Here is a 14505-nt window from a genome sequence, read left to right on the forward strand (position 1 = left end):
CTTCTGTACCCCGTAAGCACTATATAACATTAGCCATTATTAGACCATGGGTCTGCAGAGCTGGGGATGGGGGGTGGTCCTCAGGCAATTTACTGACCCACTGAGCCCCAGTTTACCCAGCACGAAAAAAGAGAAAAAAAAAAAAAAAAAGAAAGAAACATGAGCATTGGCTGCTCAAGAGTCATAAAAGTGGAAAGAAAAAAAGTTCTGTCTACTTTTGGTAGCATGTGTTCTTACAAACACCATTTTACAAGCGAGGAAACTGAGCCTTAGGGAGACCACCCTGTGCCCGCAGCAAGAAAGTGGCAGAGCTTGACTCCAAAAGAGGCCTGGCCTTGCCATGGCCTGGAGCACGGAAGGAGCCCCCAGCTGCCTGCCTTTTGCAGATCTGGACACACATATCCGCTCTTCGAAGTGTCGCCCGCGTCTGGCCAGTCCCAGCCACAGCCCTTCTGCAGCCAGGCCACTAGCACCTCTGGCTTCCTCATGAGGTCTCCCTACCTCCCGTCCCCACCTCTAACCCAACAGAGGCAGAGAAGCCCCCACCCCCTCCCCCTCCCACCCCTTGCTCAGGGCTGACACTTATCTTCCTGTTGTTTGAGGCTCTGCCACCCAGCCACGAACCCATGCCTGGGTGGGTCCCTCAGGCTGGCCCCCCACTGCAGCACACTAACCAGATCCCCGTAAGTCCCTTTCAACCACTTCCAGAACTGTCCACCAGGGGGCGTGCCTCCTCCAGGTGATGGCAAACCCCCAAGCCTGGAGGGGCTTTCTCAGAGGGTCCCGGCAGACAGAGGAAGTGTCTAGAAACTTCTAAGATCTGATAATGGATTTGTGTGGGTTTTTTTTTTTTTTAAGCGTAGTAATAATTTTAAAAATTGGTCTTGTATTTTGGACTTTTTTCCACCCCCACTTAATTTTTATTGTACTTCCCAAAAGAATTTTTCACAGCAGACTGGGAATTGAAAATAGTAAAACAAACCCGGTCCTTCACTAGAGATACCTTGAGACCTTCCTTAAGGTACAGCGCCCAGCACGCAGGAGGTGCTCCAGAAATGGGGAGTCAAGGCAACTCAGCTGAACTGGACAAATGTTTCTCTTTCTTGTCTGGGTCAAGAAGCCCTGAGACGTGTGGTTCTCTCAGAGTGGGAGGTGTGTGCTGGGGGGGGTCCAGGTGGGCTGAATCCCTCCTCCCACCCCCTGCGCCCCAAGCTAGCCCCAGGGGCTCAATCTCTCTCTCTCAAAGGTCCTTCTCCGGTTTAGGATATGCCTAAGATGTTAAGACCCAGAGGCCATGTGACTCTGGGGCTCTAAAACCACAGTTCTGGAAGGTTCCTGAAAGTCCTGAAGTCTGAGAGATGCCAAGGCTCCAGAGCCTCTGAGAGGCGTGAACACTTTATCGCGTCCTGTGTCCTTGTTCAGCACCCACGTAATCGCGTGAGGCGTCCTAGGACATTTTGTTTCTTTCTCTTTGTTCTCTCCTCCTGCCTCCACCCCCTACCCGCTCCCCCATCTACTGGTCTTCCTCTGCCACAAAAGCTGGGGAAAGAGTCAAGGGACCCTGGATGCTGAGGGAGGAGCATGGGGAGAGAAGGGAGGGAATGTGGAGGCTATAGGGGATCCCAGGGCACTGGAAGCAGGACTAGGGACAAGTGGGGAGGGGGTCTGTGGGCTGAGGCAGGGAACTTGTGGTGCTGCGGGGGGCGGGGCTCACCTTCAGGTCCCTGTGTACAATGTTTTTCTGGTGACAGTAGTGCACAGCCGATACTATCTGGAGGGGAGGGAAGAGAAGGACAGTTACTGGTGGCCCCAAAGCCCTCCGCCTCTCTCCGACCCCATGAACCTCCTCACAACTGAGACCCAGGGCCCCAGGCCTCCCCTAGGCACAAGGCCGAGATGCTGGGGCCTCACACTCCGATTTAATCACAGTGGGCAATGCGACAGGACACGCAGAGACCCGCATCCCCACCCAGACACCCAGATATCCTCAGACTTCTGGACACCCTCCTGGCAGGGGCCCCAGACCCAGGACATCACAACGGGTCCCCTCCGGATTTCACCATCTGGAAACATACACATACCCGCAGAGAGACACTCAGCCCCAATGCACCCATACACCTATACAGCCCCATCAGGACGTCTGGACGGCCGTGGACCAACACCCTGGATCAAATCCCTGCCCCCATCAGACCCTCCCACCCCTTAGCCAGACACCTGGGCGCCCTCATGCATACCCTCTACCCACACAGCTACACCCCACGAGTTTGGGCTCCCACACACCTACTGCCCCCACGCCTCAACCACACTGCTCCCCTCACATGCTTCGGGACCCTGGCACCTGTCAGCCACACTCCTCCTGCACGCCGCGCCCACCCTCGCACCCACATGTCGGACACCTGCACACCTGAACCACGGTATCCTCACACCTAGGTGACTGCCCTCTCGCAGACACTCGGACTTACACCCCCAGACCTGACCCCCCCCAACCCCGCCCTGCGGGCGGCCGTGACCGCCCCCACCTGTCGGAACTTGGCTCGAGCTTCCTTCTCCTTCATGCGGCCGTGGGACACGAGGTAGTCAAATACTTCTCCTGCAGGGCAGAGGCCAAGCGGGGTCAGCGAGGGGCGTGGGGGGCGCAGGGGGCAGGGCGGGGAGGGATGCCTCACCGGCACTTGCGTATTCCATCACCAGGTATAGCGTCTTCTCCGTTTCGATCACCTCGAAGAGCTTCACTGTGAGGACCCAGGGAGGGGAGGAGGGAGCAGGGTTATGTGGGAAGAGACCCCTCCCCACCCCCACCTGCTGACCAGAACACCCCTTACTCTAGAACACTCCATGGCTCCCTACTGATGGCAAGATTTTCCAAACCGCTCAGCCTTGCTTTACTACCTTTCCTACTCTTTCTCATAAGAAAGTCAGCTCTATGAGGTCGAGATCTGTGTCTGTTTTCTTTCCTGCTTAGGGCAGATGCTAGGGGCATAAAGCAGCCACTCAATTAACACTTCTGGAGTGAACAAACGCGTGGATGAATAAATGCTGTGATCACATCCAGGCCAGGCCAAATCCTGTCTCCCCTCTGCATCATGAGGACAAGGGCAGTGCTCACCGCCGCTGACAGTAATCAGACCAGCGCCCCCAGCTGAGCTCTGAGTGGAGTGTTTTGAATGCTCACTCTTAACCAATCCCCTAGTGACCTTGAAGTAGGCCCTCTTATAAACCCCACTCCAGAGGAGGAAACTGAAGCTCAGAGAGGTTAAGTGACTTGCCCAAGGTCACACAGCCAGTGAGCAGCAATACTGCTCAGAGAAAACAGGTCTTTCTAACTGTGAAAACAGCCAGCTCTTCTGTTCCCAATTCTCTCCTCTGCCCAAGTGCCCCAGTTGGTAGCCTCTGAGGCCACGTTTCTTCCCCTCTCCTCACCGATGTTGGGATGGTTTAGGCCCTTCATGATGCGGACTTCGCGGAACAGCTGGGTGTGGCCAGAAAAGAAGAAAGAGAAAGATGAGGGTGGGCGCTTTCGATGACCCTCTTCCCAACCGTGTCCCCAACCCCCTCCCTCTCCCTAGGCCTCACTTTCTGCAGGCTGCTGGGATTCAGCTGGGTTTTGTCAATGATCTTGATGGCGACCTGGAGGTGGAAGGAAGGGGTAAAAGATCAAAGAGCCAAGGGCTCGAGTTGGGAAAGGCCCTCTCAACCCAGATCACCCAGGGGTATCCTTCCTCTGCCTCCTTTCACAGGAAGGCCTCAATCAGGGTCATGCCTGGTGGATCAGAGATCTAGGCCTCAGGACCTTTGCACAAGCTGTTGACACTGTGTCCAGCGCTCCCTGACTTCTACAGGGAAATATCCTTATTCCACAGAAGTGCCTGTGTGAACGTGTGTGAGAGTGAGACCTTTTTGGGGTCCCCTTTGTGAGAGCACCTCAGACCATTTGCCCAGCACGTCTTCCTTGTCTTGAATGCGTGAACTGTGAAATAATAAATAACCAGCTGACATTTCCCAAGGTATCGCCGGGCCTCAGTTCATGTGCTTTACAAACAAGAACGGTTTCGATCCTCAAAGCAGAGGTGCTAGCATTGTCCCCATCTTACAAACTGGGAATCCGAGAAACAAAACTGTCCAGGTAGTTGGCAAAGGTTACGTGGCTAGGAAGTTTGTGGGCTGGGATTGGAATCGTGCAGCCTGATCACGATACCTCGTAAACATTTAAAACTGAAGAAAAAAATATATAGTTTATTTAAAAAAAAAATTTTAAGTAATCTCTATACCCAACGTGGGGTTCAAACTCATGACCCTAAGGTCAAGAGAGGCATGCTCTTCCAACTGAGCCAGCTAGGCACCCCTAGTTTTAAAAGAGTTTTGAGCAGTCACCATGGGGAAAGAATCAGAAAGTTAATGAACTCTCCTTGTATGTATCCTATAGTGGGGTTAAGTTTTCATTTTGAATTGCATTTTGGCAGAGCCCCACAAGGTTTTCGGTAGTAAGGGGCCTCACTTCCAGCTGTATAGCTTTCTCAAAGGGTTTTGGGACCACCCCCAGATCCCCTGGATTATAGAATCCTGCCCTGTTTCCTTAGAAGCTGGTCCTCTAGGCAGGCCCCAGAATCAAGTTCAAGATCCACACAAGGGGAACTGCGTGCTCTCCATGCGGGAGAGGGCCCATTAGCTTTCCTCATATCCTCACGAACGGGTTTTTAATTTTGTCAAGCAGTTTTCATGCCAGTATTGAGACAATATGGTTTCCCTCCTTGAATCTAGAAATGTGGCAAAGTAGATGAATGAATTATCCATTTCAAAAGAACTGTGCGTTCCTGGGATGAACCCAGCTCCGTCATGGCACCGCTTTCTTTACCTGATGTGCCGAGGCTCTCTGCTAGTATTTTGTTTCAGATTTTTGGATCTATGTTCACAAGTCAGGCCAGCCCATAACAGCATATGTGTCTCATTTTGACGTCTTGGTCATCGTCCAGCCAGCACTTACAGTGAGCTGGGCTGCAGGACCTCTTTTGTTAGTCTCTGGAAGGTTGGAGTGTAAACTCAGAATGTTTGGTAGCATGTGCCTATAAAACCATAGGGGCCTGGTGTCTTTTGTGTGTCTGGATGGTGTACAGGAAGGAGACAGGTCACCCAAGGTGGGGGAAATCGTTCCAGCCGTGTCCTCTAAAATTAAAGGGGAACAGAGGAGTCATACCCCATCACCCTGTGTAAGTGAGAGACTTCTTTGTAGGTTACAAGGTCTGTGTGGGTGTGGAAATGCTGCCCTACTCCGGAGGCAGGAGAAAGGGACCGCGGGGGGTTGAGAACTCCAGTGAGTGGTCTCATGAAGATTTCGATAAGACCTGATGGAAGCAAAGCCTACCACTGCCAACAGGGAGGTGGCCTGGGTTTAGACACAAAAGCCATGTGAATTCTTAGAAACAGAATACCTGTGATCTGAGAGTCCCCGGCAATTCCAGGGACTATGACTGATATTAAATGAACACGGCACCATCATCCCTCTTTTGAGGTGGGGAAACTGAGGCCCAGAGGTGGACATGGTTTGCTCTAGAGCTGATGTCCTACACCATCCCTTCACACTGCCACATCATTCTTTAGATTTTTTTTAAAGCTTCAGGCCCAATGTGGGGCTCGAACTCATGACCCGGAGATCAAGAGTCACATGTTCTACTGATGGGCCCGTCAGGCACCCACATCATTCTTTTTTTTTTTTTTTTAAATTGAATAGCCTTTACTACGGGCCAAGTCCTGGGCTAATGAGGACCTCATCTACATGCAATTCCCACGGTAACCCAATTCTACTTGGACTCTTCTGGACAAACCTGAAATGTCTTGACCTGTTCCGGGGAGAGTCAGGGACTCACCTGAGGTCAGGAAGCAAAGCAATGAGGGCCAAGTCTGACCTCGCCCCACCTCCCACACGCCCATGCCCTGCTCCCCACCCATCACCCCAACTCACCTCCCGGCCAGTGAGGATGTGCCGGGCCAGCTTGACTTTGGCAAAGTTGCCCTTCCCGATGGTTCTCAGCAGGCGGTAGTTGCCCACGTGGGGCTGCTCCTCGGGACAGGAGGCGATGGAGTTCCGGCAGCGGGCACCCAGGGAGCGGCTGGACCAGGACGGTCCCTTGTCTGAGGAGCGGCCACTGCCCAAGGTGCCATGCTGGACAGGGGAGACGAAGAGTGAGTGGTGGGCAGCGCCCATCCGATCCTGCCTTCGGGGGCTCTGGGCAGTGGGGGGCTCCCGGGGGCTGGGCCACTTGACTCCAGCTGTGACCACTGGCCCCTTCGCGGTCCTTCCCAAACCTAGGCCAGAGGGAAGCACGCTGCCTTTGGAGGTCCCCCAAATCTCTCTAAAAGAGGACGTCTCCAAGAACACAAAGGCTGGGCCACCCCCCAACTCTGCAGCATCCGGGGTCCCAGACATCAGGCTCCTCCTCGCTCCCCTCCAACAGTCAGTCTCCCTGCAACTTCCTCTCCAGGCGCGGGGGCCACCGTATTTTCTTCCAAATGCCGTGTCCCTCTCTCCCAACCCGTGTCCTCAATCTGGGCTCAACTCCGCCCCAGGTCTCTCGCAGCTCTTGACATATCCTGGGTCACCCTTCACCTCCCTGTCTGCCTCCCCCATTCTACTCTGAACCCCAAGAGCAGCATTTTATTACCAGCTTACTGCCCCTAGCATTTTCTCCCAATTCTTCTTGCCCCAAATTCCACTCCAAACACTGTAACCAACACTCTTTCATTGTGCCCTGACCTTCCAGCCCCACACTGTTACGTTCCTCCTGTGGAAACACGGGGGCCTCCCCCATGCCCCGCACCACCACCCTGGGAATCGTTGCGGCTCCTGACCCACTGTCTCCCACGCCCATGCTCCCATCTGTCCCCGACGTTCCGTTCCTGCCGTCCTGTCCCTCCTGGGCCTCTCCCCCGCAGGTCACAGCCTGCTCCAGGCTGCCCTGTCCTGATTGTGAGCCCCAGGGACTATGCCTCCTGTTCAGCGCTGGACTGGGGCCCAGGGTGGGGGCGGTGGAGGGAGCCAGAGGCCCCAGCCCAGGAGGCTCTGCTCAGACCCAGGCGGCAACCCCCGCCCCCCGGCACCCACCCCTGCCCTCCCCAGGGCAGGGGTGGGAAGCAGGAAGACAAAAGGAGCCAAGGAGAGGAAAGGCCAGGTAGGCAACAGGGAATCCACACGGCTACTTAACAGGGGTGATGTCTGATTCGGTCACCATCCCCTTCTTAAGGGAGGGAAACTGAAGCCCGGAGTGGGACAGAGTTTACCCCAGAGCTACTGTCCCTCGCCATCACCGTATCGCACTGACTCACACTCCTACATGTTTTTATTACACTGCTTTTACTACGGGCCAAGGCTCGGGCTAGTAAGCACCTCATCTCCATTTAATTCCCCTGGGAGCCCACTGAGGGCGGAACCTACCTCCTCACCCTCCAGAGGAGAAACTGAGGCTTGGAGAGAGAAGATATCCTGTCAAGGTCACACAGTTCCTCCCACGAGTTGCAGAAGGAGTGCCACCCACGGTGCCCTCCCCGGGGGACCTCCCACCTGGATCCAGTAACCATCCACGCTCTCCAGACAGGGACCCCTCCCTCAAGGCTGAGGCAGTGAGCACCTCGGCCAAGGTCACAGGGCAGATCGGCAGAAGGCTAGGGATTCGATCCCAGGCCTGCTGGCTCCTGAATGCTGCTGAGCTCTTCCCCACATCCCACTGGGCTCCTCACAACCTCAGCTCTCCTTCCAGGAGAGGAGGGCGGGCAGGGAGGTGGAGATCCTGGCCGCTAAGGCCCCTGATCCCCATGGAGATAGGGCTTGGAGAAGAACCTCTATCAGGTGGCCCCAGGGGAGCCAAACTGGGGATGGGCTGGCACCCCACTGAAAGCAGCATGCTTGAGGAACCCCTGCAAGGGGCGGCTGGGGCAGTGGGTGACAGAGCCCCCCAGGGGCCGGGGGCGGGAGCTAAAATTGGCTGGCACCACCAGCTGGCCCGGCTCCCTCCCTCCTGCCCGGCTGGCGGGCTGGCGCCCCAACACCGGGGCCTGTTGCTAGGGAACCTCCAGAGAGTTCCAAGGTGGTGGGGGGAGCCCTGGAACTTGGGGTGGGGGGGCATGACCTCCACATGGCTGTCGTCATGGTGATGGGGCGGCGGGGAGCAGAAGAGCCTTCGACTTCCAGTTCCAGAGGGAGAGGTGAGCCCAAGGCAGGACAAGCGGGACTTACTCATGAGTTGGGAGGACAGGAGGCAAGAGGAGAGAAGGGGACTGGCCCCCTCAAATGCCCACCAGGCACAAGTCCGGACCAGGAAAGAGGAGGAAGTGCTCTGAAGAGCCCCATTTTACGGATAAGGATGCCGAGGCTCACAGTGGTGAGATCACTTGCCTGAGGTCACACAGCTAGGGAGGACCAGAAACTAGATTTGAACCCATGCTTATTAGAAGAATCACAGCAACAACCCGAGTGCAGCGACAAGCACTTCTTACATGATCTCTTTGGCTCCCGAAAACAGTCCTAACAGGGAGATGCTTCCATCAACCCTATTTCGAGATAAACTGAGGCTTGGAGCAGGGAGGGGATCCTTGAACTCTAGCCACAACCGATGACAGCCCCAGGTGGAGAAGGCACGGCCCCTCTGACTCACAGCCTTCCTCACAACAGCCACGGACAGGTGTGGAGCACATCCCATGGACCAGGCTTCCCCCTCTGAGGGACTCAAAGGATCATCCCCATTTTTCAGAGCAGGAAACTGAGGCTCAGAAAGGAAGCAGCTGTAGTCTGAGGACCCAGCGCAAACTGGCTGGCAGAGAGAGCCAGCATTTGAACCCGGGCCCGTGGGCTCCCTGGCACTTTCTGAGGGACTTGCGGGGGAAGGGTGGGGATCTCACCAGAGACTCCGAATTAGAGTCTGGCCTGGAGGGTGTGGGCTGTGGTGGTGGCGGTGGTGGGGCTCCTTATGAGGGAGGGTCTTGCAGGACGAAGGGATGGAGATCAGCCTCTCTGGTAGGGGATCTGGAGTGAGGGTGGCTGGATGTGGGGGAAGGAACCTGGCAGAGGCCTAGGGGAAAAGGAACAAAGACCCCAGCTGGGGGTGGGGGGAAGCCCTTTAGAAGGGCTGAGAGTAATCAGAAACTGGGGAGATAGGGGGGTCCTCCCTGCCCAGGATTGTTCTGGGCTGTGCTACAGGGACGGGGGCCTGGGAATAATGGGAAGGGTGAGAGCCATGGGGCAGTGGAACTCAGAGGAGCTGAGGAAACTCCTAGAAGTTAAAGGAGGGGGTTTCTGGGAGTTTCTAGTCTTTGGAACAGAGAAAGGTCCAGGAGCACGCGAGTCCTGGAGAAGGGTCTTCTGGGCGGAGGGCAGCCCAGAAGAAGAAAGCCTGAGCCTTGTGGAGGTCAAAAGGGCCTAGAAACTTGGGGAGGAGGTCTCCGGCAGACAGACCCCAAGAGAAGAGGGCTTACAACCAGGGAAAGACCCCAGGCTTTAAGTCCTGGAGTCTCCTGGAAGAAGGATGTGGGGCCCAGCCTTGTGAGACGGGAGAGGCCTCTGAAGCTGGGGAGGGGGTTTCCCTGGGAGACCAGACCACCCTGGTAAGGAAGAGGAAGGCCCAGGGGCAGAAGGGATGGGGACCTGGGGATCAGAGGAAGAGGTGATGTCCTGGGAGGCCACTCCTGGCCCAGGAGGGGATCAAGGGGTCAGGGGCTTGGGGAGGGGGCTTGCTAGATGCTGAAGAGTTGATACAAGGAGGATGAGGCCTGGAGTCAGACTAGTCCAGGGCCTAGAAATCCCAGACTGGGCTAGGGGCCTGGAAGTTGGAGGCCAAGACTGCCTGGGAGAAGAGCTCAGAGAGGATACAGGGGATCAGTGGGGAGGGGGGCGCCGGACTGGGAATCCAGGGACAGGGCTCCTTGGAAGATAGGGGCCAGGCCTGGGAGTGGAGAGACCTTGAACAAGCTAGAAAGGGCCCTGGGCCCAGGAAAAGGTGGAAACCGGCTTCCTGTGAGGGGGTGCCCACAGGATCCGGGAGGATCCAGAGGGTCGGAGGGCTGAGAATGAGAAGAGGGGGGCTCCTGGGGAGCAGGCACCCAGATCCAGATAGGGAAGGCCGAGCCGGAGGCCGGACTGGGCCAGGCCTTCCTGGGAGAGGACCAGGGACGGGCCTTGGGGTCAAGGGCCCCGCAAATCCAGGAGGGGGCGATTTGTCGGATGCGGGCGGCCAGGAGGGGAAGGGGCTTAAGAACACGCCGGAGAAGGGAGGGGCTCCTGGAAGGCAGAGGAGGGGGCTTCCTGGAGGGAGGAGACCCGAGCGGAAGCGGTCTGCAGAGGGACAAGAGAGGGGTCCCGAGAGAGGGGCGCCCCTGGGGTCGGGCTGAGCTGGAGTGGGGGAGGGTCGAGAGGCCTGGAAGTCCAGGCGGGGGTCGGGAGGCGGCAAGCCGGGCCGGGCCCGGGGAATGAAGGTAGGAGCTCGCGCAGCGAGGGGCACACCAGGACGAGGGGTTCCGCGGCTGAACCCGACCGGCGCTCCCCAAGGGGCCGGGCCCCACTCACCGTGTCCGAGTTCCGATCGTTGCCCGGGGCCAGCGCCGTCCGCGAAGACATTTTCTCCGGGTCCCGGGGGACTGGGCGGCCGGGTTGGGGGGGGCGGGGGTCCCGGGGTCCCCTCTCTTCCCCTCCCCCCCCGATGGCCTGGGGACGCGAGCTCAAAAGCTGGGCGCCGTGGACACCGGGGTTTGCGCCGCGGGAGAGGGGGCAGGGCGAGGAAGGGAAGGGGACGCCGAGGGTCCTAGTGGCCCCGTGCAGTGGGGGCCCGGGGCGCCATGGGGGCGACGGGCAGGCGGGCAGGCGGGCGGGCGGGGGCCGGGGAGGGGGCGCGGAGCCGGCCCGGGCGGCGGCAGAGGGAGGCGGTGGAGGGGCCGGGGAGGAAGGGACGTCAGGGGGAGGGGCGGGCAGGGCGGGGCCGCCTAGACCCCGCCCTCTGCCGCCGGCCCTTAAAGGCGCAGGCCCGGGCTAGCCGGGGGCTCTGGGGGTGGAGGCAGGTCTGGGCGCGTCGGTAGGGAGCGTGTTCTCACAGGAGAGCAGAGATTCACCGGAAGGGAAGGGGAGAGAAAAGCCGGGGCAGAGCGCCAGAGACGCGGAGGAAGATACCGAGAGACGCAGAGATAGGGAGAGACAAAGAGACACAGGAGAGAGGGACAGACGCGAGGAGAAGCCCAGACACACAAAGAGATGTCAACGGAGCCAAAAGATCGGAGCGACAAAAAGAGAAAGAAAGAGGGAGAAAAACAGGGAAAGAGACGCACGCAAGGAGAGATTCAGAGAGAACAGAGACACAGAGAGTGACAAAGCCTGAGAGACGCACACACGGAGACTGAGGGACAGGCAAAAAGAGACAAAGCGAGACAGAGACTCAAAGACCCGTGAAGAGAATGGAGACAGAGACAGAGGCAGAGAAGCCCCCAGGGACGAGAGCCAGGCAGACGGCGTGGTCCCCATTCTCCCTCCCAGCCCATCCCGTCTCCAGTCTTGGGGCCCAGGAAGTTCTTGCTTGGGAGCGTAGTACTAAGGGTGCTGGGAGCACAGCTGGTCAGAGCCACCGCCAAAGCCTGACCACCATCTCTAGCGATGCTGCCTCGCACCTCCCAGAACACTCCAGAGCCCAAGGTTGTGGCAGCTGGTTCCTCTCCTGTGCACCCCTGCTGAGGTCTGAGGACTCTCTATAGCTCTGTGACGCAGAGCGGAACCTCAGTTTCCCAATCTATAAGGTGAGGGGAAGGATCGACATGCTGCTTTCCTGGCAGGGCTGAAGCAGGTGCCAAAGAGCCCTGTGTAAGTATTCATTCACCTACAGGGCTCAGCAGCTGTTGGGATGGGCAAACTGAAACCACAGAGGCAAGGTCTTTGCTGAGGTCATCCGGAACTGTGGGGACCACCCATGCCCTCTAGACTGGTGTGGGATGAAAGAAAGAGGGGCATTGCATAGCCCATCCTGGCCCCAGAATCCCACAACCCTTGGATGGATGGGGTCCTGCCCTGCCCCTGTCTGACTGATCATCTTCTCGAGCCCCGGTTTCCCTTTCTAAAAAAGAGGGGTGTGATGCAGCGTGTTGGGAATCAGCCTGAATGAGCCGACTGTTAAAGTCGCAGGAATCTTGGAACTGGTTGTTAAACAGCCATTATAAAAGATTAAATTATGCAAACACATAATTAAATAAATTATATTGAAAACAAAGGGAATAAATACTCATCGTAACCTAATGATTTTACTACGTTTTACTATTATCTGCAATCCTAGGTTATTTACATCTCTTGTACGTTCAGAGAGATACAACCACATAACGTGCTACTGCACGTCTCTTCCCCCCACCAAAAACACTTTCAGTGACATCACTGTAGCTTGACATCACCGAATTCAAGCTGGAATTAGTCATGGTGGGGATATTTACACTGTGGAAATTGGCAAACCCCACAGATCAAGGCTCCCCTACCCCCAGACCCCCAGAGAGCTGGTTGTGAAACACTGACCAGCTCATCTACCACTGGCTGATACTCTCAGGCACATAGAGGCTTCCTTTGTGCCAGGCTCTGAGCCCTTTATCCTTTCTGCCACCCTGTGAGGTTGGACCATGATTATCAGCCCCACTTACACATGAGGAAACAGCCTAAGTATTAAAAAAAAAAAAAAAAAAATCACATGGTGCAGGTCACATGGTTGGTGAGCGGCAGGACTGAGATTTGAAAAGGAGGGCTTCCAAACTCTGGAACTTGGGCTCTTAACCTCTATGGCTTCCTGTCCCTGCAAAATCATAGCAGCAACCTCAGTGTGCGGTACATTAACAAGACTATGCACTTGAACAGATTAGAACTTTCTAAGCTGATGACATTACTGTTATTACTCAGCAGATGGTACCCAAGGAGTTTCAAGGATGGTGGGACACCGAGAGGGAGGAGTTCAGGCTGGTGTTCTGGAAGTTTTGAGATCCTGAGGGCTCTGCTGGGTGAGAGGTGGGGTCTTGGGGATGGGTTGGGGGAGCTGAGTCACTCCTTCCCAGGCTTAGCAGGGAAATCTGCAGTTCCCCCAGGCACCACGAGGGGGCAGCAGACCACCTCCCTACACACACCTGCCCTCCACCACACCTCAGGCCCCACCCTGGTTCCGCAGACCGGAGGACGGGCCCCACCCCAGATGCGGGGACTGAGGCTAAATGAAGTTGGTTGGGGTGTGGGGGGGAGGGAAGGCTACAAAATGGTGAATCTTAAAAACAGGACGCTTAGCGAAAGTAGCCCGACGCAAAAGACTCTATGGTTCCTTTTCTGTGGAATGTCCGTAATAGGGAAAGTTACTGGGCTGGAAGCGAAGGAGAATGGGGAGGGGCTGCTAACGGGGTTACAGGTCTCTTTTTGAGGTGATGAAAATGTTCTGGAATTAGATAGTGGTGACAGATGCTGCTGACAGATCCTTGTGAATATATTCAAAACCACTGAACTTTATAAAAGGATGAATTTTAGGGGCGTCTGGGGGGCTCCATTAAGGGACCCACTCTTGATTTCAGCTCAGGTCATGACCTCAGGGTGGTAAGATTGAGCCCTGTGTGGGGCTCCGCTGGGTGTGGAGTCATCGGCTTAAGATCTCTCTCTCTCTCTCTCTGGGGGCGCCTGGGTGGCTCAGTGGGTTATGGTCTCAGGGTCCTGGGATAGAACCCAGGCATCAATGGGCTCTCTGTTCCCTTCCTCTCTGCCTGCTGCTCTGCCTACTTGTGATCTCTCTCCCTCTCTCTGTTAAATAAATAAATAGAATCTTAAAAAAAAAAAAATCTCTCTCTCTCTGCCCCGGGCCTGCTGGGGGTGGGTGCTCAGTGGGTTAAGTGTCTGCCTTTGGCTCAGGGCATGATTCTAGGGTCTTGGGATGGAGTCCTGCATCAGGCTCCTTGCTCAGTGGGAAACCTGTTTCTCCTTCTGTCTGCGGCTCCCCCTTGCTTGTGCTTTCTCTCTCTGACAAATAAGTAAGTCAACTTTTTTTTTTTTTTAAGGATTTTAATTTATTTATTTGACAGAGAAAGAGAGATCACAAGTAGGCAGAGAGGCAGGCAGAGAGAAGGGGAGGCAGGCGGGGGAAACCAGGTTCCCCTGCTGAGCAGAGAGCCCGATGATGCCAGGGCTCGATCCCAGGACCCTGAGATCATAACTGGATCATAACCCAAGTTAAGCAGAGGCTTAACTCACTGAACTACCCAGGCCGCCCAGTAAGTAAAATCTAAAAAAAAAAAAAAAAAAAAAAAAAAAAAAAAAAAGAGCTCTGTTTTTTCCCCGACAAAGGGCAAATTTTATGGCATGTGAATTATATCTCAATAAAAAATTAAATTAAAAAAAAGAGAAGGAGCTATCACTGCCCACAACAGACCAGCTGGTTCCAGCCAGAGCTACTCAGTCTCTTCTGATTACCATGATCCACACTGACCTGCGGGAGGACAGGGTGTCCTCCCAGCTCCTTCCCAGGGCTCATTGTCTTG

The 14505-nt window shown here is 55.9% G+C and overlaps 1 protein-coding gene across 2 annotated transcripts in view; it reads right to left on the reverse strand.

Moving 5' to 3' along the window:
* The window catches only part of MARK4 (microtubule affinity regulating kinase 4), a 28182-nt gene extending 17297 nt beyond the window's left edge, over positions 1-10885 (reverse strand). For both annotated transcript variants that reach the window (XM_004767609.3, XM_004767610.3), the window contains exons 1-7: positions 10547-10885; positions 5957-6157; positions 3574-3627; positions 3421-3469; positions 2667-2732; positions 2520-2590; positions 1715-1771 (exon numbers count right to left, since the gene is read on the reverse strand). In XM_004767609.3, coding sequence (XP_004767666.1) covers positions 1715-1771; positions 2520-2590; positions 2667-2732; positions 3421-3469; positions 3574-3627; positions 5957-6157; positions 10547-10597 — 549 coding nt within the window. In that variant the 5' untranslated portion in view covers positions 10598-10885. The remainder of the gene's footprint in view (positions 1-1714; positions 1772-2519; positions 2591-2666; positions 2733-3420; positions 3470-3573; positions 3628-5956; positions 6158-10546) is intronic.
* Between the last annotated feature and the right edge of the window lie 3620 nt (positions 10886-14505).

Source organism: Mustela putorius, unplaced genomic scaffold, assembly GCF_011764305.1.
Source record: "Mustela putorius furo isolate JIRA1106 unplaced genomic scaffold, ASM1176430v1.1 tig00000196_pilon_pilon_pilon, whole genome shotgun sequence".
NCBI lineage: Eukaryota > Metazoa > Chordata > Mammalia > Carnivora > Mustelidae > Mustela > Mustela putorius.